This window comes from Erpetoichthys calabaricus, chromosome 4, assembly GCF_900747795.2.
Source record: "Erpetoichthys calabaricus chromosome 4, fErpCal1.3, whole genome shotgun sequence".
Classification (NCBI taxonomy): Eukaryota; Metazoa; Chordata; class Cladistia; order Polypteriformes; family Polypteridae; genus Erpetoichthys; species Erpetoichthys calabaricus.
Window position 1 is genome coordinate 61,921,892 of NC_041397.2, and position 27,240 is coordinate 61,949,131.

General features: G+C 35.1%; 1 protein-coding gene across 1 annotated transcript in view; it reads left to right on the forward strand.

Moving 5' to 3' along the window:
- Positions 1-27,240, forward strand: part of micu2 (mitochondrial calcium uptake 2) — a 210,460-nt gene that overhangs the window by 135,549 nt on the left and 47,671 nt on the right. The window contains exons 3-6 of the mRNA XM_028799521.2: positions 3,667-3,698; positions 6,193-6,268; positions 18,099-18,146; positions 19,615-19,697. Coding sequence (XP_028655354.2) covers positions 3,667-3,698; positions 6,193-6,268; positions 18,099-18,146; positions 19,615-19,697 — 239 coding nt within the window. The remainder of the gene's footprint in view (positions 1-3,666; positions 3,699-6,192; positions 6,269-18,098; positions 18,147-19,614; positions 19,698-27,240) is intronic.

A 27,240-nucleotide genomic window follows, 5' to 3' on the forward strand; every position in this document is an offset into this window, starting at 1 on the left:
TTATTATTAATTCAGTTTTTGGTCTTTTTCAGATTGTATCTGATTTGTTTACTATGATGTTATTTATGTATTTATTACTTTTCAATATTGTATTATTTTTAAGAATATGTCTTGTGTTTTTTGTTATCTGCCCTCTTTCTTGTATGTGAAGCCCACAGGTATGGTGCCACCTAAATATACAAGCCAAAGCTGCATTGTGTTTATTGATTTGGATTCCTGTTTTTGTGATTCTATATTTCATTTTTAGATTTTCTGACTTTGTCCCCAGGCTCTTGTGTTAAGGTACTGGTTTCTGTGTTTCAATTTAATGTATTTGCTTTATTATGGCAAAACCAGTTTTTTCTCGCTTTTGTCTTGCCTTGCTTCTAATTGTAATTTTAGAATTCTTAATAAATTATTTAAATGAAGAAATTGTGTTTTGTTTGTCCTTTGGACCAGACTATGTGTTTTTAGGATTTTTCCCTCTTTTCCTTAAAGGGCATTTTTAGGCCTGGGCCCACCATTTAAACTTGGGACTAGGATCCTTAGGGTGAGGAATGTTCACTGGTACAAATCAGCAGGTCTGATTTTTGTATTTGTTTTTAAGGCTACACTCATTTTTGAGTTTCTTGTGCCAGAAATTATGACATTTTTCTCTTGTATTTCGGCTTTATGAGGATTTTTTGCATCTTGATTTCATGTTTTCTGCTTTTCATACCTTTGCTTGAGATTTGTGCCTGCATAATGTTTTGATCTTTGCCTTTTTTTGACTTTACCTTTTAGGGTTGCAAAATTTTTAATAAAAAACAATTTGAGCACAGGTCACAAACAAGTTCGTCCTTGCTAATATTTGGATACCCATTTTGTTTGTAAGTTTGTACTTGCATTGAAAAATGTCCATTCATGAAAAACAGCAACAATACATGATTTCATTTTATTTATTGTGCAGAAAACGTTTTAAACTTATTAATAAAATAAGTTGGGGACTAGTGTTGGGTCAGTAGTAAAACTTCTGATATCGATACCAGCTTTTGAATCTCGATATTGGTGCCAAAGTGGTACTGAAGCAAATAACAATAACTCCCCATAATCACATCCTCTATGTCTGCTATGTTAGAAAATGTTTTTCTTCTTTGTCAATCTAACATCCACAGTCTGTTCACCTCACGCACTTGTCTGTCAGTAACTTCTCTCTGTCCCTTTCTTATATAGCTCTTTGCTCTCGGTCTTCTCAGACCAAATGTTTAATAGATTGTGAGCTGGGAGTGGAGGGAAACATATTATATTTTCATTCCTCAGAAATGAAAGATCACTGTGAAGCGTCAGAGGCGCTGTTTAACATACCACTGCAATAAAATTATAATAAATTTCATTAGGTATATCACTTGGCACTGAATTCACACATGGGTAAACTTTTGTAATTTTACTGCACAATCATGTGGTGACCCATAGTTTAAGAAACAATGCCCTAATGCATCTACAATGCATCGGAGAATGGAAGAATGAAGAGCTGAGCACAAAGTCTTTCAAAACTACTGTTTAGTTCTAGTACCAAAATTACCAAAATGCTAGCACCATACCATTTTTAAAAATGGGTTTTTCTGTACTTTTTCAGTACCTTTAAACTGTGCTGCCCTGTTGGTTGCAGGCAAATTTGCACCGAAAAGACAAATTCTTAAAAACTGTCTTTATACTGTAATAGCTGTGTAACTCGGCATTGTCCCTGAAATTTTGTAAGACAGTGGCCGTCAGTTACGGTGTGGAACCAGAAGTGATGTCATCGGATGCAGGCAGAATTTCTTGTGTTTGGTCTGTAGAGAAAGGGTTAGTGTACCCCACCAACCCTTGGCCTGCCGTGGAATTACCTTCTTTTGGTCCTTTTAGCTGCCACCCATGCACACGTGTGTGACAATAGGTAAATATTAACGGTGCTTTTCAGTGGCTTTGACAGCTGCATACTTAGCTATGGCTAAGCTACAGAAGGGTCATTCATTTTTTTTTCTTTATTTTGTTTTCATTTTATAATTTTGTGTTGGTCTGAGCGGTATAATCAGTGATATGTACTGGGTTTTCTGTATGCATGAGCCTGTGTATTTATAAATGCAACCTTACACGTCTGCTTGGCTTTGGTAATGTTGAGGGACAATGCGAACTTGCAGCGTTGCATTGTGTGGGATGAAGTTTTTTCTAGTCTGTTGTATATGCACTCTTAAGTATATTTATTATAAAAGAAAACTACTATTGGTTTTATTAGAAAGTTAACCTAACCATGAAATCCCAGTGCCCAGCTGCTAAATGCTTTCTAGTGTTGAGCCAGCAGTATTATTGTATTTTAATTCACGATACACATACTGATGGAATGAAAATCCACTACTGACAACTGTAAAACTTGAAAGCACAAAATGAGTAAAAATGGCGAGTAAGTATGTGCTGTACTATACTGCGGCTTGCAGTAAGTGATGTTTTATTTGTAAGTATAAAATGGATGTTTCCATTTTCCAGTTGAAAATGAATTAAATTTCATCTGAAAAGAAAATGATCGAGTTTTGTGTGCTTTTTCATATCTGCTGATTACAACCTTCTGTCACAATTCCTTGTCCAGGTCTGCACCCCAGCCTTGGTTTTCTCAGGCAGCCAGACTTTATGGGGCGGCTGTCCTTCATCCAAGGTTTTTCTCTGAAGAAGCCAGTGCTTCCACCTCTGTAGGCAGAGCAGGGCAGCACATACATGACACCTTTCTATTGGAAAACATACAGTACTTGTGATAATGGACAAGAAGCATAGGAATTTGTATCTGTGGAGTGTTTTTAAAATTTGATGTACGGTGGTTTGCAAATTCTTCAAGGATCTGATGTTTTGAGAGGACGTCTCAGGTTCATTAAAATGTCTTCTTGAGATTTCTCACTATTCATCCACCCAATTCCCCTTTTAGTGACATCATTTCAGTTTTGATTTTTCATTTGTGCTTTTACTTTTTGTTTACATTTTCATTTTGGTTTGCACATTTTATGGTGTTTTCACTTTTCTTAGTTTCATATATTTGTGTTTGCATTTACATGTTTTTTTTTGTTTGTATTTTTCTTCTTTTTTTTTTTACATTTTCGCTTTTTTGTCCTTTACAGGTTTTTCTCCAATTATTGATTTGTTCGAGTTAATTAGGCAGCTGTAAAGCCTACGTGCATGTATTTTTGCATTTGTATCATTATTTTATTTTTTAAATCAAAAACATGTATTTAAAGAGGTCTATAGATTACTGCATTTTTGTGTTTAATTTCAAAATATAAGAAAAAACAAATAGATTATGTTGAGTGATGAGAAAAGTTTTTCATATAATTAAATAAGAATTCAACATGAACAATTAGATATTAATTAGAACATTTATGTCAAGAACAGGCCATTTAGCCCTACAAGTTTGCCAGTCCTTTTCACCTAATGTCTCTAAAATAACATCAAGTCGAGATTTGAAGGACCCTGAAGTCCCACTGTCAACCACACTACTTGGTAATTTATTCCTTATGTGTGTTTTTTGTGTTTAGAAAATCATTCGACTATTTGTTAGAAATTTGTCCTTAACAGGTTTTTTCTTAATATTGCAGAGAAACTATTTTTTAAGCAAGTGTGTTATTTTTTTTTGTTGGTATATGTTTATTTGGGAATTAATCTGTGCATTTATTTTCATTCTAACAGGCAAACTGCATAAAAAGAAACTGACTGAAAAGGTGAGTTGTTTTTCTAAAATCAGCCATACAGTGACTGTGAATGTCATCATGGTTATGTTTTGCTTTCCAATATGTTTTATATATCATTCCAGACTTTGTAATTTTTAAGTTATTCTTATGTTTGTTTGTGTTTTTCAAGTTTCTAAATGCAAAATCCCTTGTTGTTTAATGAGTTTAAATTAAGCCTTTGTGTTTGCATTCTTTTCCTGTAATATATCCAGTAATGAACTTGAAGTTTAATACCCTACTGTGCTCTATGATAAATTGCTTGTAAAAATGCAAATTTTATATTATGAGCATGTCTTTCCTCTGATTTTTGGCAGTGAGGAATTTGAATTGGTTTTGTTTAATTCAGTTCAATTGATTATAATCTAGCACACTTCCTTTTACGAGTCCAGAGCAGTGTACACATTCACAAATATCTAACCATTTGATGCTTATATTTCTTATTTGGCTGAGGTCAATTTTATGGTCATGTATGTTTCAGAGTCTCTTTTAAGACCACTGGGCACCCAGACAAGGAGAGTGATTGAGACACTGATTCTGTGTTCCTGAGAATCTGATCAAAATGGCAGTGCCTCTGAGTGCCACAGTAGGAGTCTGAGAAAGAAATTAGAAATCATATAGATAGCTACTTTTAATAAAATGCAATGTGATATTCCTCACAAATATCTGTACCGAATTCAATGTACTGTGCCAAAGATGTGTTTTCATTCTTGATTTAAATGCAAATGCAGATGATTTATCTTTAATATTTGCAGGTAGATTAGTGGAGAGTTTGGTCACCTTAAAGATTAAGCCTCCTATGTCCTAGTCAGACTTGCTAACTTTAGATCTGATCCTTGCTGCCATTGTGTAAAATAACACAAAAACATAAAAATCACCAGACAAAGTATTACTGAGACCAGACAGTGTAAGTAATAATAATAATGCTGCTACATTTTATTTATATTGCGCCTTTCCCATGCTCAAGTATTAGTTAACCATTTCAAATTGGCCTACAGCATTTACACAAAACTAATATTATCAAAGCATTTTAAACAGACACTTACCCTTAATGTAAATAAGATATGAATCTAAAGGGAATAAAATACTATTTTACAGTTATTTGCTTGGCAGACCCTTTTATCCAAAGCAACTTGCTACAGAGGTAAACATAATCAAGGAACATCAGGCTAGCGTCTGTTTGTTCAGCAAGTGTAGCAGAACAGTAACAAAATTGATCTCCACAAGTTTAAAGATATAATAAGATATTTACAATCATAGATTACAATCAGTAAAGCAATTAAACTTAAACAACAATTTAACCATTAATATAAAAGATCACAGAGCATAGTTTTTTCTTTTCTTCTATCAATTAGACAGATATTCATAGAATTGATGGGTCTTTAATTGCTTCTTAAATGCATTGAGGAAGTCCACACTATAGATGGAGGTGGGTGGCCCATTCCATAAACTAAGAACTACATAGGAAAATTTTCTGGATTGAGACTCAACACCATGGAGAGGCGGCATCACCAGATGCTGTTTCTTGTGTTTGTTTTTTTGAAATAGCTACCTAAAGACTTTCTTTTTGTGTCATCACCTGCTCCAACTTCTTCACCCATAGAATGAGCTGAAGGAGTTCAGGGGTCTGGGGGTAGGGCTGTATTCCTCTGACGCCATAGCCATGAATTCTGTCATAGCTGCTGCAGTAATGGCTTCGATCCTGTCATCATTTTTGTAGCAGTTTTTGTTTAAATGAATTGTTAACATTTTGTTACATGACTACAGTTTGTGGACTTTGAACCAGGTTAACACCTAAATGTTAAAAAGATGACAGCGTAAAGAAACTCATTCTGAAATGTATAATAACTTAATATTTTGGAGCTTATGTAGCATTCTAAACAACAATCATTTCAGGAGGAAAACTAAGAAGGGCTTTGGCAGATCAAGTAAATCAACACGCAGAAACAAACTCTGAACCGTCCACATCTGACTATGCAAACACAGATAACCTTACATGGGCACGTGGGTCTGAAATCCTAACCCAGCCATGGATGTGCAAGTCCCATGAGCTCTGTCTTCACCCCATCCTGCGACTCGCAGCAAGGACCTTCTCACTTTGCACACGCTCAGTACTCTATCCTGTTTGGTTATATGAGACAGTGAATGCCTGGAGTCTCAAGGTGTATTTTTGATTGTTTTTTTGCCAAAGTGAGTGACATATTTCATAATTTCAACTCACTCATCATTAAAACTACAATTACGATATTATCGTAGCTGATACTGTACATATCGCACACTCCTATAATTAGTTGAAAATAGCGTGAAGTAGTTGAGATGCTGATATAGCCAAGGCTCAAAATCGAGTGGGTTCCAATCTAACAGTGCCAAAAGGTCAACTTGGAAACAAAGCACCTCTTCATGTTTGGTATTTAGGGTGGTATTCTGCTTACTGTATGTTGATTCTTACTATTTATCATAATTCTCTTTCCTGTTTTACCCTGAGTAGGAACTTGATCAGATGTTAACAAAAGCATCCAAAGCCAAGCCAGGATCCAGTCTTTTTCGGAATTTAGGTGATGATGGTAAGCATTTTTAGAGTATACTTAACAGCAGTAGTGTGCAAGATCTCCTATTGTCCTCTAGTTTTTCTTGTAAAGTCCTGTGTGTTTCCATTCTGTAAAATTGTGCATTTTATGTCAGTTCATATTTCAGACTGTCCCATTATAAATGAGTACATACTCTATATGAGGAAGAATACTCTGTGCATTGGGTTGGCATATTGATCGGAGTTAATTCTTTCTTTACACCCATGTTGCCAAAATTGACCGCAGTTCCTCATGAAGCTGTTGTGAAAAATGTAGCTTTAGAAAATTAGTGAAAGTATAGATTGATCTTTCTCAGAAACTACCAATCATATGGAAAACTATCCATGCCAAATTGAAATGTCACCCAACATGTGACCCACTCATTGTGCAGTAAAAAAAACACATAATTGCTGGTGGCATATTTCTTTAAAAATATAAGTCATGTATTAATAATCCAGTGCAGTGTAATTAGTTCACTTCAGATTCACATTATTGTGATTTGCACCAAGTACAGGGAGATTCACTCGAAAGAAGCCCTGAATATTCTGTTGTCACTCCTGTTAGCATAAAGCAATCTGAACCAAAAAAATATGCTATATACCTTGACGTACGTGTAACCAATTGCATTACATGCGATGCTGGAAGTGGCTTCTATTTTCTGCCAGGCACATTTCGATGCGGCGCACCATGTTCCTGACTGTATCAGCAAGCGTCCTGGGGGAGCAGCAGCAATTTCACATTGGATATTTTCCTTCAAATCTTCCACAGTGCAAGGCTTGTTCCGATAGACGTTTCCTTTGAGCATACCCAAAAGGAAGAAGTCTGGTGGTGTAAGATCCGGCGACTGTGCTGGCCAAAGCCCCTTTGAAATTACCCTGTTGCTGGAGGACTCAATTTCTGCCATGCTCCTTGCCTTCGTGTGACACATTGCTCCATGAAGACGTGCTGCTCAATACTGTACACCACCATCCTGATGAGAAGTCGAGTGACTGGGTGAAGGGGTATGGGAGTTATGCACCCGGAAGTTGCAAACGGAGGTTAAACGTCATGATGGCTGTCCGGTCCCTACCTCTTTTGAGTGAATCTCCCTGTACAATGACACTCATATCTGCCCTTTTCACAACTCTGTCACTCAATGTTAATCGAGCATTGTAGGGTATGTAAAGTAACAATACAGAATGTAATAGTCAAAAACTAAGCGTTTAGGAAAAAATAATTGTATGCTCTGAGCACACATCTATCTGTTAATACAAGCCATGGCAGATAGTAACTGTTGAAAAAATGGAACTGCAGAAGCAAAAGTAGGATTATAAGCAGAATATAGCTTGGTGCTGGAGGCTTGTTAGGTGTCATAACTCCATCCCTGATGGTGGCTGTGAGTAGACAAGCAAAGAGGAAATGTATCCTGACCTCACAAAAAACGGTTCCAAGGATCTGTGACACAATAATTTTTTCTAATTTTCTTGTGTTATCACAAGAATGGCTCATAAATACAGAAGGTGTATTTTCTTAAATGGAAACCTTTTCTGCTTCAAAATGGAGTATTTGGTAAGTTCTAATGCTTCTTCATTCAACTATAGACCCTGGTGCCTTCAGTCCCACTGTAAAATGCACAAGCAGATGCAGTATTTTTAAAATTTATAAAAAATGCTTCACTTTAGAACAGTTGTATGTGGCAAATTAATATATACAATGATTGTGAAGAAATAACTTTGACTTAAAAAAATAACAATCTTTTCCTTTAATCATTCCAAAACTAAATGAAATTAAATTACCAATCAAGGGCAAGAGGTGGCCCTACTTCTGGCTTAATTTGCTGCTGGAGTACTCTCATTAGCCTGCTGATGCTCAGGAGCATTGGTAACTTGTCTAAGTATGTCAACAATGATGTCTTTCATGGTCATTTTATTAATTTAGTGTCAACATCTGACAAATTATCAGCAAAATGCAGATTAAGAAGAAAAAGAGTGAGTTAATGATATAATACCTGACTATCTCAAAAGGCAAGAATAAAATAAGATATCATAAAACCCAGACTGGGTGATCACATTAATTCTGAGAAATGTTTCCCTATGTTTGATATTTACAAATTTAAAATCGGTAACTAGCCAAACATCGAAAATTTAACCTCATTGATTTTGAGCAACAAACAACAGTATGACCAGTATTACACTACTCATCATTTATTATGTCACATCACATGTTGAATAATATGTTTGTAGCTGTGAGTGCAGCAGAACATTGTGATTGGAATGTGTTTTTGCTCCATTTGTCAACACCTGTTACCCCACCTTTTGATTCTGATTGATAATTTGATTTTGTTTAGTTTGTTGTTATGGAAAGAAATTAAATGTATTTCAAGAAAACGTGTAGTGAAATATAACAAGTGTGTTTTATTTTTGGTTAAGGGTTTCAGTAAGAGATCAAACAAACAGGAATTAAAGTGCAGCATGCCTTTATATTGCCCTTCAAATGAATGCATGAATATTGTATGCTATGTCGAAAAGCAGTGAATCTTTTGATTAATTTCTTTTGAAAAATGGATTGCTTTTAATTTTGGTATAGATAGTTTATAGATCCAAAATGCATACATTTGAAGCCTAGATTTAAGACAGACCTGGAAGAATTGTTCCATAGTTTAGAAGGTCCAAAATCCAAATGAGTTTTAGTAAAAGGTGAGAGGCACCTCAGGAGAACAGTAAGATGTATACATCTACGTTTTTCTGGGTGACCTCCACCATGTTTTGTAGTCCACACAATCGAGAGCTCTGCTCCTTCTTTTATACTTCAGCCTTTTTGGTTATCCAGTGCGAGTGAACAATAATGTCTCGTAACTATCTTAAAATCCATTTTCATACAGAATCTACCTTTGCCAATGGTTTCTAATTTCAGCATTATTTTTTGACATGAAACTATTCCAGTCAAGTAGTAAAAGAGATATGTGACTGAGCCAAAAATGTAGATTGTACATATCAGAAGGGAAGAAGGAAACAAACTGGGGAGATGAAAGGAGTAAAGATAGTGATGGTGAGAAAAGAATGAAAGAATAGATATGAAATGGTTAGCCAGTCATTGACAAATATGTGATCCCAACCTGAGAATGTGATTAGCTGGTGTCCTTGAAGACTTGTGAAAGGACACATGTGACCAGTGTGGCTGTGATCAAGGGATGTGTAATGTTTTACAGTAGACTTTGTAAGGTTTGAATGTGATTCCTGAAATGACTCTCTACTTCACCCTTGCTACAGTAGGTTGCTGTACACCCTTTAGAAGTAGGGCACATTTTGGGCTGGTGAGAGGGCCTCTGTATAAAATTATATTTTTCAGAGGGATCAGATATAATATTATTGTCAGTGATATATTTGTCATGTTATACATTTTTTTATAATATAAAATGCTGGTTGGGATATTGTGTGGTTTGTGAAGCGAACTTTGCAGAGAAGGGGTCTATTAACATGACTGTTGAATTCCGGTAGAATGAACTTAGTTTTATACTTTTAATAATTTATTAATCTATTTATGTAATTTCTTTTGTGGTTTTAGTATTTATTTATTTATTTATTTGGAATGAATTTATTTAGAGTATAAATCAGGATTGTGGTTTTATTTATTGTAGATTTTATTTATTGCAGTTGTACTTTTTCCAGCAATGCCCTCATTCTCAAGGAGTGTGCTTCAACAGCGTGCCTGTGTTTTGGTGTGTGCTTGTGTGCAGTATTTTAAAACACAAGTTCAGTCTTTACCATATTATGATCACCTTTGCTCAAATGGCTAGAGTGATGAAGCAGTCGTTTGAAATTTGTAACATTTCTGTTTCTTCTTCTGCCCTTCCACAAAATGTTTCCCAGCCTGTGTTTGGCATTTGCTAATGAAATTGGAAAAAAATAATAAATGGTATCTATAACTTCAGTACAGAGTGTTAGTGTCTGTTCCTTGTAACTTGTTAAACCAATTTTAAACAGTTTGTGTTTGATCTTTTTGTGCTTAATGCTGGCCAAAAATTCCAGATACGGTGGCCAGAAGTCTTTATATGCCAGCTGCAGTGGTTGGGTAGTCTTTGTCTCCAAATTATAAAATGTATTCAGAATCTGTGAAGTAAGAGTGCTAGACAGAGTTTACTCTGCGCTGCCACTCCTAGTACCTCTGGGTAGCATCTAGCACAAAAGGATCATCCTATGATTAATTTTTAAGCTTTGTTGATTCACATATGCATAGGCCAGCTGTTAGTTTTGTACAAATTTTCACATATATTTCACCATTTACAACAAGAACTGTATATAAATCTCAGGAGATACTCTCTTCAAATAGCATACTATCCAAGTGGTTGACTAGAGACCTGCAAAAATGAAATAGAACCTGGATTGCAAGATTAACCAGAGACAACTAAAAATAAAAGGCACATAGTCATTGTCTAAAATATTTTTTGTTTGTTTTTCAAGCAATGCCTTGGTACTTTAATTCTGATGTAAGAGAAGAAAGTAAAATTTTAGTCTTTTCAGAAAGATATTTGTTTTATGTGATGGTTGGGGGATTTCGAAGACAGGTTGGACCTTATAGTATATGTGGCTTTGATTAGGGTTAGCTAGCAACTGTATAATGGTGGCAGGTTTGTACATGAGCAAGAGCCAAAACCAGTTTTAACTGTCTGTTAAGTTTATTTAAGATCTGTGTAACAATTACACTTGAGCTGCATTCCTTGCTGCATACTGAATGCCTTGCTGTGTCAAAATATAAATGTATGCCATTGTGTATAATTGGTGAATATTAATGATATATAAAAAGAAGCCTTAGAAGCACAAACATTTTGGCAGCTGAATCTTCATCACATTTTTCCTCATTTGTAGACGCATGCTGACATAATCCTGCTGTAGCTTGGTCGTAAACGTTGTTGTTTAGATGTAGTGTTTGTGGTTCCGAGAGCTATGCTGTGTTTCAATATTTAACAAAAATGTGATAAGCTATGTTCTTATCACTGTCATTTTCATACAGTCATCCAAGCTTTTGCCAAGTAGGTTTCGTAATGCAGTATTCCATGAGTCATAAAGTGGTGTACGGTGCAGTCCGAGAAAACTGCGTTTATAGTCTGTCATCTGTACAGTTTGTACATTTTCTGTGTTCACCTGATTTTTTTCCTCCCTCATCCCAAGGATATACTTGTCAGTCTGATTGTGACCTGTAAATTGTGAGTGAAAGTTTACCCTTCAGTAGGCCGATGTCCTGTCCAGGGACAGGATGTAGCTGGGATATACTGTTATCCCTGCAACCTTTATGTTGGATTAAGCAGGTTCAGTAAATAAATTAATTAATAAAAAAAAATATAATAAAGTTAATACAAATACTAAAGTTAATAATAAAGTTTAAATTATACTTAAGATTATTAAACTTCCCTTATCTAATCAAATACAAGAATAATTCACTCATATCTTAAATTGAAGTAAGGTGATATGTTTACAGTAATCCCTCCTCCATCGCGGGGGTTGCGTTCCAGAGCCACCCACGAAATAAGAAAATCCGCGAAGTAGAAACCATATGGTTATTTTTATATATTTTAAGTCCTTATAAACTCTCCCACATGGTTTATAAATATTCCCCGTACAGTTATACAGCATAAACCCTTTATATTCTCTTAGTTATTAGGTAAGATTCGTTGAAATTATGTGTGTAAACACAGTTTATATACTACTCACAAACATATGTATCGTATATCATTGAGGAGTTTTATTTAATACGTAATACAGTTTTAAACATATTGTAATTGAGTAGGTAATATAAAAATACGTGAAAAATCTATAACATGTAAATGCTGTACATAAAACCAAAATGTTATTTTAAAGATACTGTAGAGCGTCTCCGATATCACATTAGTTACAGCCATTACGATAGACAGGCCACCGGCAATAAATACCAACAATGCAAGGAAAAAATTGTATAAAATGTGTGCACAGTTACAATAAACGTACATACATGTACTAAGTACGTAGAAAAATAGTTTTGGGTACTCACCAACTTATCAGATAACGATGACATTTACTGCACTGTCACAGCTGTTCTAAAGGAGCCTCTTCAAGCGACTGTGTAGCACCGCCGTCGTCTTCTTCCACTGAAGGTGTACTAGGCAGTGTTTTGCATGTAAGGAACATTGTGATGGGCAGTTGCTGGCGCTGCTTTTTCATTTGTGTAAAGAGGTGCCTATACACTTCCGTGGCGCCGTCAAGAGCATTTTTAAATTGCAAAGAACGAATCATTTGCGGGTCCCATTCTTCAACTGATGACTGGAGATCTTTTGCCATTTGTAGAATGGTCGCGAGACGCTCGAGAATTAGCACAGCACCCAGGAGCTTAACCGCGTGCTCTGATTGGGTAGCTTCTCAGCCATCCACCAATAGCGTCCCTTGTTTGAATTCAAATGCGTCCCTTGTTTGAATTCAAATTGGCAAATCAACTGAGGAAGCACACGTACTGTAGACCGCAGACATCCGCGAAGCAGTGAAAAATCCACGATATATATTCACATATGCTTACATTTAAAATCCGTGATGGAGTGAAGCCGCGAAAGACGAAGCGCGATATAGCGAGGGATCACTGTATCTCCTCACATTTAAGTTTGATGATCCTCATTGTTGAACATAAATGTGTGTTGTGCCCCCTTGTGGTTAATGACGCAAATTGTTGTTTATCTTGCATTCTTAACTGACTGTAGCAATTAATGATCTTCTGTTGTGTCAGTTATTTACGTATTGGAGTATGATCTATTTCAAAAAAGTTGTGTTGTAATAAAAATTAACCAAAGCTCACAACTTTTATATTTTTGTTTTGTGATCCTTTTTTTGTTTCATTTCAGCAATAATATATGTATAATTGAACTATACTTTCTAAAAAACACCTTGATGGTACATCTTACCTTATTCTTACCTTTGTATACCTGCCATTTTGGATGAGTGGACAGCAATATTAATGACAATACTAATGAACTGTTTGTACACTGATGGTTAATCAATTCCATTTTATACAGTTGCAGTTTTTTTGTAGTCATACGCATATGTAAAGGGCAGAAAAAGGAGATTTAGTTTAGATTAGGTAAATTTAACGGCAAAAGTGATGTAGCTTGTCGTCACCTTTTCAAATCATCTTTGAAAAATGCCATTAAGTCATTTGAAGGTTCCCCAAAGTACCGTTATCTTTGACTCTCCATATTTCAGTGGTTCTCTGCATGAGGAAAAACTTTTTAACATTTGTGCAAAATTTACCCTTGAACACCGTTCAGCCGTGCACCCTTATTCTTACTGAAGAACTTATTTTAAAGTTACATCTTGCATAAATACTAACAATTCATTTTATATTTTTTTTAATGTTTCTATCATGTCATCTGTTACTCTCTTGTTTGCATAAAATGAATGTTTAATTGTTTTAATCTCATCTACTAGCTCTTACCACACAGTCCAAGTGCACATGCAGTAGTTCATCTGTGGACTTCCTCTAGAGCTATTTTTCTTTTTTTTGTAATACTGAAACTGTCCGCAAGATTTCAGATGATACCTTACAAGTGCATTGAACAGCATAAGAATAAACTCTCATTTTTACCTATACTCAAAACAGCATGACATGTAGTGCAGCTTCCTGTCAGCCCTCTTAAATTGCTTCTGTATGCTGTCTGGACAGCACTGAGTTCATTATGACTAGTGAAGCCTTCTCAGAAGTGTGTACGTTCTACTTTCAGGTCCCCTAATATATATAATTATATTTAATTGTATACAGCATTAATTAATTTGCATTAAAGGTCATCTGCCACATTTCTGCCAGTGTCTTAATTATGTCCAGGTCTACATTTTATGAAGCTGCTAACTCTAGGACAGTCACCATTCCACCTAGTTTAGAGTCATATTTGAACTTTAAGTAGCTTGTTATTTACATTCTTATCGACAATTTATATGATTTAAAATGTGCACCACTTCTAACATTGTCTATTTCAGAAAAAAATTCCTCACTCTGTATCAAGTTTGAAATAAATTTGCAACCATCTACACAATGTGCTTTGAGATGCCACGCGCCGTTCACTTTGATTACGAGATGTTCGGCTGAAATCATTAGCCTTGTATGTAACATAAAGCTACTCTTTCTTCCACAACTGCAGAGCAGTCTTACAGCTAAGAGCACACTTAGCACATGACCAGTAAAATCAAATGCAGACCTTTTTCAATTTTGAACCAATCAAAATAAAGGTATTTATAGTAACTTTAATAAAGTTTCACATAAGTATTTTTCTAAGCTTTTGACACGCTAGTGTTTTAATTTGTTACATTAAGTAAATATCATCATTTTACGTTTTAAATAATTTTTAATTTGCAAAAAGTGGCTTAAAGAAATATAAATTAAATATACTATTATGTAAGCAAAATTTCATCAACTTGAATAGGGCCACAGCATCCAGAAGTGTTAAAGAAGAAAGTGTTCAAAGGGAGTGAATGTGATTAGCCCTCTAGGTAAATGCAAAAAGCAAATGTTTAGCTCAAAATAAAGATTGACAGATGTGTATCACCTGTCTAATGACAGAGGAGTAGTAAAAAGTTGGGAGGGTTAACTACTGACATCCTCTTCATAATCATCCAGCTTTAATACTTTAAAAAAACTGCCTTGAATGTAACACTCTGAAAGTTGATCTGATGCACAGATGGGTAGGAAGCTACTAGGAGCCAACACTGGTCAGAACTCCGACACCAAATTGTCCTTCAGTTATTCTTTTGTTGGATGGTTCTGGTGTTGCGAGTTCTGGATAAGCAATCTTTCACTGTATTTTGTAAAAAGATCTTTTTTTTTTTTTTGTTCTGAAATAGGTTTTCCAGTACAGTGGCATGTGGTTTATCCATGCAATATTGGGTGCCTAGGACAAGAAGCCAGTCCACTCTAGTGTAGGGGAACTTTCATCCTGGAAATATGTTGAGCTCAGGAAAAAACTTTAAAAAAACAATTTTTCATATCTGGCTTCTATGATTGCATACATGTACTTTTATCCCACAATATAGAAATATTTATAACACAAATCATACCAGCACGCCACATATATGTTATTGAAATTTCTAAAAAAAATTATAGGTTGTATTTAAAGTATAGGCACGGCTTAACCTTCTATAAATAGAGCAGCAATAACATACACTATTCATTGAATAGAAGGTGGGTGTGTGGATGTTCCAGCTACTGTTCAGTTTGAGTGATTCATCATTCCAGTATTCCAAAACTCTCAACTGCTCTCAGCTAGGAAGCTGCAATCTGGATTCAGACCCCAACATACTTTCACCTGGATTGTGCACTGTGCTCAGGCAGATGGTGTACTTTCCAAATAATAATAATAATTCATTACATTTATATAGCGCTTTTCACAAATACAGACCTGAGAGCTACTGATTGAGAGGAATCACGTGTATTTACATTTTTGGGGAACTCAGCTTGCTGCTGATCAGGTTTTGTCTTATCTTTGAAGTTATGATAATGCTATGCTCCACGGTTTCTGGACTCAAGTCACATATCATAGCAGAGTGTTCTTTTACCACCCATTATATGTTATTAAGTGAAGTCTTTGTCATTTTTGGATGTGGTGTATTAAAATGAAGTAACTTTTAGTAAAAGATTAAACAGATAGTAGGTTACAAGATAAGGACAAGTGTTCATTACTGTTGTGAGCAGGAAAACGTTATTAATTTGAAAACACTATACATCAGGATCATTAGAAACTGATGATTCTGCATAAGTTTATATGAATAAAAAATAATAAAGTATAATCACATGGTTAATTCTTAATTATACACCTGCCACTGTGTAAAAAAAAAAGTCATTTACTGTTGTCAGTGTTATTTTAACATGGATGTTTTGGATGGAATTCTCTGTGAGAAATACTGTATGAGAGCTGTAAAAAGCAATGCAATACAAATGGAAGTACAATACTCATATCAGAGAGAAAGGGGGAGTTCGCAATTTTAATTTTATATAGAGCCTTTCATATTGAATATTATCACAGATAACATTAGATAACTGTTATTTACTGCAGTCCAGCAACTTTGATCTTATTTGTATTATAACTTATATTGGATGCTGAACTACTTTTAGTGACACAGTATCTGGAAATAAATGCAAAACAGGCACTGTGTTTGAAAATTGCACAAAAACAAACCTAAGCAAAGATTTATAGTTTGCAGTGGTTTTTGGTATGAGGAAATGCCTAGAAAACCCAGATTGGGAAAATAAGAGCAATGCTATTATAAATAATAGATGGTGTTAATTTGGATACTGAAATTAGGGATCAAAATGCAAAAAAAAAAATGTTAAAGGAAACTGAAGAAAGAATTGCTGAAGACTGTTAGACAAACAGCAAGAAACATTTCCTTTACTATTCCTGTAAAAATCAAAAAAGAAAAGCAATTTATAAAAGGTCAAAAATGGACAGAATATAGCAAATTAACTAAGTACATATTTCACCTAAGTATTTGTAAAAGGAATGCATGGAATGTCTTGGGCAAAAGTAAAAACAAGCTCTGTGTTTAAAGATTTTGAAACAGAAGAGTGCTTCAAGTTACTAGTTGTGATGAATCCTAATAAAACCCCGGAGCCTACTGAGATTTCAACAGTCGTGCTGAAAGAAATGAAAGACATTATTTATAAACTTTTAGTAAACATGTTTCAGCAATAACTTTAGAAGGGACAAGTACCTGATGACTTTGAAACTGCAAATATGACTCTAGTGTACATGTAGGGAGACAAAATGGATTCTAGAAATTATGTATAAATAAGCATTATTTCTTTCTCATGGAAGATTTTAGAAAATATAAATGGAAACTGAATTGGAAGACTCCTTGTATGAAAGCCTTGTAAATAAGGAGCTGAACACCTAAAATACCTAACTGGACAACAATAATGTCATGTGTCTACCACCTGATACTTTCATAAAGGTCCTTGCACAAGACACTTGTTTTCTGTGCTTCAGTTAAATCTGCACCAGTCGGTATTCTGTGCCCTGTATTCCCATATCTTTAGGTGTTTAGGTGGTACACTTTCAGAAGTTTTTGAAAGTCTTTAATGAACAAACCAAAAAAAAGCATCTGAGTAAAGTCCAACCTGTTGTTATGACTGACAAGAGGTTTGCTTTTTTAAAAACAAATTTCTTTACAAAGCATGTTGGGCAGTGCTCAGGATTTCCGCCCTCTGCACTCCTCTAGAATCTACAGCTTTATTGGCTTTCTCAACCCAACACAAAGTTTGTTATTTCTGATAATCCCACAATTTTATGTGTATTGATTTTTGTAAGGTACATTATCAGTGTATTAAATAATATTAATGACTTGTACAATAATACATCATCCACTTTTTCTGTCAAAAATGATTTATTGATATGTAAAGAATGAGTTATGCAAAACAGTAGTTCAGTTTTTTCGTTAACTTTATTGGAACTGGGTCTAAGAGACTGAATAATAAATTAAAATGAATGAATTTCTAATTCTGTTATTAGGTGGAAACTATTAAGGTGATGTGTGTAAGACAATGTAGAGTTTGATTCTATACTGCTAATTTCCACATTTTTGAAATTTATTGAGAATGAGAACTACAGTCATTTTCTCTAGTTTTTTCATTTAAAGTTAATATACTCAATGCTAAAAACATTGGAAGGGGTCTATTCTTTGTTAAATTAGCAATTGCCAGAGCATGTCCTGCAGCTAATGTAAGTTTGCCATACAAGAGAAGTAATAAATAATTGTTTTTCACAGGGTACAACAAAAGTAAAGAGGATAACAGATAACTAAAGTCATAAGTAACAATATATTCTTCTTCTTTTTTCCTTTAGGAGTCATATCTTACAATGAATATTTGTTTTTACTGACAATCCTTACAAGTAAGTATAGGTTTAATAAATTAATAATTTTTGCCTGTTGTACAGTTGTTGCATTTACTTTGTAAAGCTGATGATTGCTGGAGAATTTGTTTTTAGCTATAGAGAAAAGAATGAACAATGCCTGTTCATTTAATAACTGATCCCCCAGTTTTTTGTTTTTTTTTGAAGGTAACAATGGAACACATTTGGTGTCTATGGTTTTAGTTGTCACAGTTGTACAGTATGTCTGATTGAATGCTGTATTTGGGGTACAGCCTGTGCTTACTTTTGTTTTTATGTTCAATTAAACAATTATGTCAGTTTTGTAAGTAATAGTATGGATGGATGACTTTTCTGTCAAGCACTTTTTAACAATCATGTGCTAGAGTGTTTTTGAAGGTTGCAGAGTCTGTAGTGTTTGTAGACCAAAACTATTTTTACAAGGTCCTGTTTATTACGCCTTCAAAGCACACATTCAATGTGCACCTATATTCAGAAAAAAAAATTGTGTCCTGTCTCATTATTGGCAACAAATTCATCATTTCTGGCAGATATGATCTGTAATAGCAATAGATTTAGAGTACAGCAGTTACTACATTTCAACAGCTGGAGCACTGGCAAGTTAAGTGAGCCACATCTTATATAATTGACTTTTTAATCAGTTACAGCACCAAACATATTATGTACTCTTATAGTAGGGCTCATAAAAAATAAACAACTACAATGAAGGGACACCCTTTCAGTCAGAAGCTCAATTAGTTGCTTCAGCCTTTGGAATTCACCTTTGGCTTTTCCATATTCTGGACCTGAGTTTGCATCCTGGGAGCCCAGTGTAGATTTGCTGGGAAGGGAGCGCCACATAAACAAAGAGAAACGGGTTACACTATTTAAAGTAGTTAGGCAGGTGCCGTGGAATCGTTTAGGACTGTGCAGTTCAAAAGCAGAATGGTCAACACAAAAGATTTAGGACTCTTTGAGTGCCACATTGCATTGATGTTAGATGACCCCATATATGCGTATGAATTAAAGCAACCTTCCATGGGTATTCCTGTATGTTGTGGATATAAAGTATTGAGAGAACTTAAACATCTAAAAAACATCAAGACAACAGCAGCCCTGGGGTCAGAATACAGCCAGTCCATTAAAGAAAGGGGCAAATAAAGGCTTCTATGTATACAGTTAACAGTCAGTTCAGCAGTGATTTACACATAGTCCATGAGTGTGTGTATTTTCATAGGAGAATGTGTTCTTCATGTTATGATTACTGAGAAACAGCTCAGATTTTGTGATGTAAAATGGAAAATGCATTTGTTTATTGTTAAATAAATGAGAACCTTAGAGATCTGAGCTTTTAAGGTCTTTTGGTAGATTTATGTTGCCCTATTGTGCCGTTTAGCCTCCTTTCTGTATGTGCATACCTTGCATCAGTATTGACTTGTTTATAATTGAAAGCATACAAATACTTGATCAATGAATTGTATCATTTCAGAGCCACACAGAGGATTTCATATTGCTTTCAAGATGCTGGATGTCGATGGCAATGAGCATGTCGATAAAAATGAATTTTTAAAGGTATGTTACTGTGATAATTGTGAATTTTTATGTATCAGCATTATGTATTATTGCGTAGCATATCTGAAATAATAAATGTCCTGATGTCGAATTTATTTTGAGACAAAATACACAGGAAACAGCAGTTCTATACAAAACCCATAAAATGATTTGAAGTGAGTTACTGGAGCTCCTACAAGATCATTTACAGTTAGGCCCATAAATATTTGGACAGAGACAACATTTTTCTAATTTTGGTTCTGTACATTACCACAATGAATTTTAAATGAAACAGCTCAGATGCAGTTAAAGTGCAGACTTTCAGCTTTAATTCAGTGGGGTGAACAAAACGATTGCATAAAAATGTGAGGCAACTAAAGCATTTTGTTAACACAATCCCTTCATTTCAGGGGCTCAAAAGTAATTGGACAAATTAAATAACTGGAAATAAAATGTTCATTTCTAATACTTGGTTGAAAACCCTTTGCTGGCAATGACAGCCTGAAGTCTTGAACTCATGGACATCACCAGATGCTGGGTTTCCTCCTTTTTAATGCTCTGCCAGGCCTTTACTGCAGCGGCTTTCAGTTGCTGTTTGTTTGTGGGCCTTTCTGCCAGAAGTTTAGTCTTCAACAAGTGAAATGCATGCTCAATTGGGTTAAGATCAGGTGACTGACTTGGCCATTCAAGAATTTTCCACTTCTTTGCTTTAATAAACTCCTGGGGTGCTTTGGCTGTATGTTTTGGGTCATTGTCCATCTGTATCATGGAACGCCGCCCAATCAATTTGACTGCATGTAGCTGGATTTGAGCAGACAGTATGTCTCTGAACACCTCAGAATTCATTCGGCTGCTTCTGTCCTGTGTCACATCATCAATGAACACTAGTGTCCCAGTGCCACTGCCAGCCATGCACGCCCAAGCCATCACATTGCCTCCACCGTGTTTTACAGATGATGTGGTATGCTTTGGATAATGAGCTGTTCCACACCTTCTCCATACTTTTTTCTTGCCATCGTTCTGGTAGAGGTTGATCTTGGTTTCATCTGTCCAAAGAATGTTTTTTCCAGAACTGTGCTGGCTTTTTTAGATGTTCTTTACCAAAGTCCAATCTAGCCTTTCTATTCTTGAGGCTTATGAGTGGCTTGCACCTTGCAGTGCATCCTCTGTATTTACTTTCATGCAGTCTTCTCTTTATGGTAGACTTGGATATCGATACGCCTACCCCCTGGAGAGTGTTGTTCACTTGGTTGGCTGATTTTGCGATCATCCACCACTGTTGTCTTCCGTGGACGTCCAGGTCTATTTGCGTTGCTGAGTTCACCAGTGCTTGCTTTCTTTTTCAGGATGTACCAAACTGTAGATTTTGCCACTCGTAACATTGTAGCAATTTCTCGGATGGGTTTTTTCTGTTTTCGCAGCTTAAGGATGGCTTCTTTCACCTGCATGGAGAGCTCCTTTGACCACATGTTGTCTGTTCACAGCAAAATCTTCCACATGCAAGCACCACACCTCAAATCAACTCCAGGCCTTTTATCTGCTTAACTGATAATGACATAACGACAGACTTGCCCACACCTGCCCATGAAATAGACTTTGAGTCAATTGGCCAATTACTTTTGAGCCCCTGAAATGAAGGGATTGTGTTAAAAAATTCTTTAGTTGCCTCACATTTTTATGCAATCGTTTTGTTCATCCCACTGAATTAAAGCTGAAAGTCTGCACTTTAACTGCATCTGAGTTGTTTCATTTAAAATTCATTGTGGTAATGTACAGAACCAAAATTAGAAAAAAGTTGTCTCTGTCCAAATATTTATGGACCTAACTGTATTTTAAATTGGGCTGTCAGTGGGTTGTGGGGGACCAATTCAGTAAAAGTAGACACCATCAGTCTAGGCTTATCTTGGAGCTGACGACACCTTCCCTTTTAGCTTTTGGTGAAGCAACATCTAATCTCACAGCTACATTTTCAGACCCACAATTCCCATTACAGGGACAAATTGGCATTATGGAGTATACACATACGTATTGTTGTAGTGTGTTTCTCCTCTTGTACTTTGTAAAAACAAAATACCAAAGTACAAAAATCTCATTAAATCATTCGTACTTGCTGTATCGCACATTTTAAGGGAGGTTAAAAGGTTGAGGGATGGACCTGTAAACCATTATTCCAATGTAGTAGTTGTGCTTGTTTATGCAAAACATACACAAGCAAGTAAAGCGTTGAACTCTGTAATCATTCTTCTGCTGCTTACCTGGATTAGTAACAAAAGAATAAAGTAAAAAGATACCCTTGTATCATCAAAGTAATTGTTGCACCCAAATATCTGTCCAAACAAAAGAAAGTTGCTACAAACTTTTTTTTTTTTTTTTTTTAATTATTTTTCATTAGTTGAACTGGGACTATTTAAGGAAACCATTTAAATGAGCAGAACAGGAAATCTTCCTTCAGGGAACATAATCTGATGCAGTACTATCTGAATATTATCTCCATCTTCTACAAGCTCATATAATACTTACTAAAACGGCAAATGAATGTGTGTAGCATGTGAGTTTGACTGAGGTTTATTTTTTATTTTTGAAGTGTCCTTCTATAATCAATAATTAACAGTGTTTGGCATATGCAAATCTTGCACATTAAACACAATATGCATTTTGCACAGTGCAGGCAATACAATAATCATTCAAATCATTTTTTTTTTATTTCACGTTTTTCTTTGTGAAAGTTTGACTGAATAACTGAATGTTTGACTAGTTTAATTTTGGCCTAAATTGTATAAAAAACAAACATCAGATCTATAATTGCTCCTTTTAAACTCCTGTTTAGTATACTTTTTCATTATTTTTCAGGATAGTCTGGTCTCTGCATAAGTACAGTTTTGGATTTTCTTCAGTACCTTCACTGCTTCTTTAATACAGTATATGATATATTCTGTGGAAATCTACAAACATTGTTTCTGTGTGTTTGTTGAATCAAAATGTAGGTGGTAAGGCCCCTCGGACAAATACTTTTGTCCATATTTTATATTCTGTTCTTTTTGAAAAGTGATCACTGTCATGAATTTTTCTTGCACAACTCAGTCTTCAACAATTACAATTTCTAAATTACTAGACTTATATATACACATACAGTGGAACCTCGGGTCACGAACGTCTCGGACCATGTACAAATCGGGTTATGACCAAAAATTTCAGCAAACTTTTGCATCTATTCATGACCACACACTCGGGTGACGAACAAGCCAGTTTCTCTTCCGGTTCGTACGCGCCGATGATTTCCACACGTGTTCAGTCTCTCCCTGTGCAGCGAGAGAGAGAGGGCTGGCCGCGTAAGGCCGAGAAGGCAGTTAAAGAATGCACAGGGCTTGTTTGTAAAGAGACTAATTCGAGCATTGTTTTAACCTCGTTGTATCTAATGAAGACTTTTTTCTATTGGATTTTAACCTCCACTTCACTTCTGTTTACAGCGATCGGTTCGTAGCAAGCATTGTTGCAATGTTACTTTTCTTGGTTGTTTGTTCAATTACGGATTTTTCAAATGTTCATGTTTTTCCCTGTGCTTAAAACTCATTAAAAAAAAAGTGTTTACAGCAAGCGGTCAATAAGGCTATAGCGTGAATTCTTGCAATGTTACTTTTCTCTGTTCAAGGTTTTCTCAGTGTTATTCAATGTTTTTACATTTAGTTTACTATTACACTGTGCATTCTATGGTACAGTATAATTAACTATTTTTGTGCTTAAAAATCTTTAAAAAAAATATATTTACATACAGTTCGAACAGTCTGGAACATACAATCCTATGGGGGAAATTACTTCGGGTTACGACCAGAGTTCTGGAACGAATTATGGTTGTGACCCGAGGTTCCACTGTGTGTGTGTGTATATATATATGTATGTGTATATATATATATGTATATATATATATATATATATATATATATATATATATATATATATATATATATATATATATATATATAGCACATTTTCATGCAAACAATGTGGCTCAAAGTGCTTTACAACATGTCAAAGAGACAGGTGCATGAAAAAGGAAACAAATTTGATTAGGCTATAATATTAAAGAATAAATAACAAAGAAAAAAAAAAGAATCAAAACGATCTTAAAAGCAGATAAATATCAAGTAGAAGAGTAGCATCCTTATATACAGTGTCATAATGTAAGTCTCTAAACATGAGTCTAGTGGCCTGGAGGACATAAAAAACAAAATATAACTCTAGTTGGAGAGAGAGGTTGGGAGTATGTGCAGATTACAGCTTGTTGCCGCACCCACCCACCACATGATGAACCCCCCGGATTGGGACCCGAGTGTAGCCATTTAACGGGTGACACCTCAGCACCACATTGGAATTGTTTGAAGTTTTTTCACAGTGGCTGGAGTGCCAATCCTGCCACCAACCCCGAATTTCCCCTGTAAGTTGGAGGACCTGCTTTCAGGCCTGGATGCAGATTAATGTCATACCCAGGACGAAGCAGTTGCAAGTTAAGAGCCTTGCTTAAGAGCCCAAGGGAGTAGTCACTTGTGGTGTTTACGGGATTCGAACTGACAACCTTCCTATTGCTGGAGCAGATCCCTCTAGTTAGGTTGAAGGAAAAAAAAACAGAAAAAAACAACAAAATGAAATCTGCACAGGTGGCTGCATGGTGCCTTGATCAGGTGGTGGTGGCGGCGGCGGCAGCTGCGCAGATCACTAGCACAAAACAACCAGAAAAGACTACAGAGAAAAGTAGAGATTAGAAAGATAGCAGATCCCTGAAGAATATGATAATTGTACGCCAATATGGTCTATTAGGAGTATAACTAGGACGTACTTACAAAAAAGCCAACTTAAAATAATAGTTTTATAGCAGGTTTTTTTTTCTTCCACAGTATTAGCCTGGCGAGTTTCTGTCGGTAAAGTATTCCTTATTTTAGGTGCATAACAGTAAAAGGCCACCTCACCACTTCTTTTAAGCTTGGCTCTTAGAATTATAAGCAGACCACCTTTAGAAGATCTATGGAGCAAGATTATGTAAGGCTATATAAACCATTAGTATTATTTTAAAGTAATTCTAAATGACATGGGTGACCAGTGTAACAACACTAAAACTGGTGAAATGTGCTCAGATTTTCTTTTTCCATTTATTAATTTCGTTGCCATCTTTTCTTTTGTCAGTTATTGAATTCTAGGTATTTATCATCCCTGCTTTCTGACTTCAGTAATTTTTTATATTTCAAGTTTGTTGTCTTCATTTCCTAATGCAGTTCTTAGCTTTTCTTCTTTATGTGGTATACTCCTCTTTTCTACATTCCTAAATGAAAGACAAGAATTATTGTTTTTGGTGTTATCATCCCCCTGTGCTAATCATAAACTTTAATTCTTAGTAACTACCATTTTTAGTTTCTGTACATGAACTCTTCTTTCTCAACCCAGCCATTTCTTGGTTATTCATAACTGGTCCTCTCATTGGACGCATTCCCATTTTTTTTCATTCCAAAATATCAGTTAGATAGCTTCATAGTAATTTAATAATACACTTGAGAGTCGATCTACACTTGAAATTAAAAGAATAAAGCAGAATCTCTGTAGTACTCGGCAAACTTAGCAGCTTGCTGTGATGTTCAGAAATGTACACTAAAATGATGCGTGCTGCATGATTTAATTTTAGGTGAAGTTGCTTCAACAGACAATATATATTACTTATTCTCTTTTAATTGGAAAGGCTCAGAATGCTGCACTGATTTAAACCAAATTTTGATAAAGGAATTACCTGTATAATACAAAATATGATATTGGAGAAGGAGCAAAGGAGTATATTGCTTATTTTCTAATATTATGGTCTTTGGTAGAAACTGAGCTTATACTAATATTTTTAAGAAATCATGTGCTCGACTTTGTTTTGTAATATGTTTTTACATTATGCTAAAGATATATTTTACTGTAGGTAAGATCATTTACTTTGTTTCATTATAAAGGGACTACCTGTATGTCTCCCGAGTGTCTCATATTTGACAAGCAAATGTACTATAAAAAGCATTATTTTTAATAAGAAATCAGTAGCAAAGCAGCAAAAATGTAGTATACTTATGTCTGTTATAATATAATTCTGACTTTGTTTTGCTGTACATCACCTCTTACTGTAAGTTAACTCCTATGGAGAGTTAATTGTTTCTCATTTCCAACCTCTATTCTAACGTTTAGTGCTTCCCTTTGATTTATCTTAGATTTAAATTATTTTCTAGTTTGCTTTTTACCCTGAAAATTTATATTATCTGCATTATAAAGTGCTTTGTGATTTGGATTGTTATAAAAGCATCTATATAAAATAAACAGAAAGACTGTAGCTAAAAATTTGGATAAAATGTTTCTACTGTGAATTAACAGAATAAATGGAACTGTCGCAATATAGTTTATTTAGTTAGCTTTTATTTAATGCATATGAATTCATCCTACGTTTGTATAATGTGTTTTTATTCTTTTATTCCAACTCCAAATTTTGTTTTTTTGTTCTTTTTATTCACAAACCTATTTTTTATTTAGAAAGGAGGCTGATGTAACTGCCTTTCCCTCGAGTCTATTTAATATAGATATGCTAGTAATCATATGAACTACTCTTCTGAGTTTTGAAATGTAATATATGTGTTGCCATCTCATTAACTGTGGTGGATACTGTCAAAAGAAAAATGTGCTTTTTTTCATCACCTTGTGATTTTTGTTAATTGTTAATGTAAATTCCCTTATTTCATTAATGCTTTCCATTAATATTGGATGCAGATTTTTCCAAAAGGTATGTAAACAATTGACTATTCCCTAACAAAGATCTTTTAGTCCGCATATAATTTCTCAAAAGATGATGTATTTTTCTGTCCAGTGCAGCAGTATAAGAAATCAAGTATTTACGTGAGTTGATCCACTTCCTGTTATAAAATGCAAAGTGTTTTAGGGCATGATAATCTTTTCCTCTCCCTACTTTGTTTTGTTTTCAGTAGTTCTCCTGTATTAAAAACTGCTTTCCCAGGTTATATTGCTTTTGATAAGATGTTGCAGTGAGTCTTAGTGTTGTATGTGCTCCGGACCAGTGGTGTCAAACTTAGATTATGAGTTCCTACCACTCTCTTTATTAAGTGAGTTGAAGTGAACTTGAACTTTATTGCCAGGTAGCATCGTGTTTAGGAATTTCTGTTGGTGATACAACCATACAGAAAACAAGGTAAATACAATTAAACAACACAATATACAATTCAGTCCATGACACCATCACAACATTATGTACAGTAGGTGTAGAAATTTATTGCACAAAAATTAAATATATGAAACATTATAGTAAAGTAGAATAGCACTACCACCTAGTAACACATAAAATAAGTCCTTTTAAAACAAACACAAAATAAACATCATTTTGATTGGATGGAGAACTTTAGAAATGAGGAAAGGACCAAGATGATTCAGACGCTGTGTTCAATCAGAGGAAAGAAACTGTTCACATGTCTAGTAGTTCTCGTCTTTGGTAACATTTCCTCAATAATAACAAATAAAAGAGTTGGTTGAATGGGTGAGTGTAGTC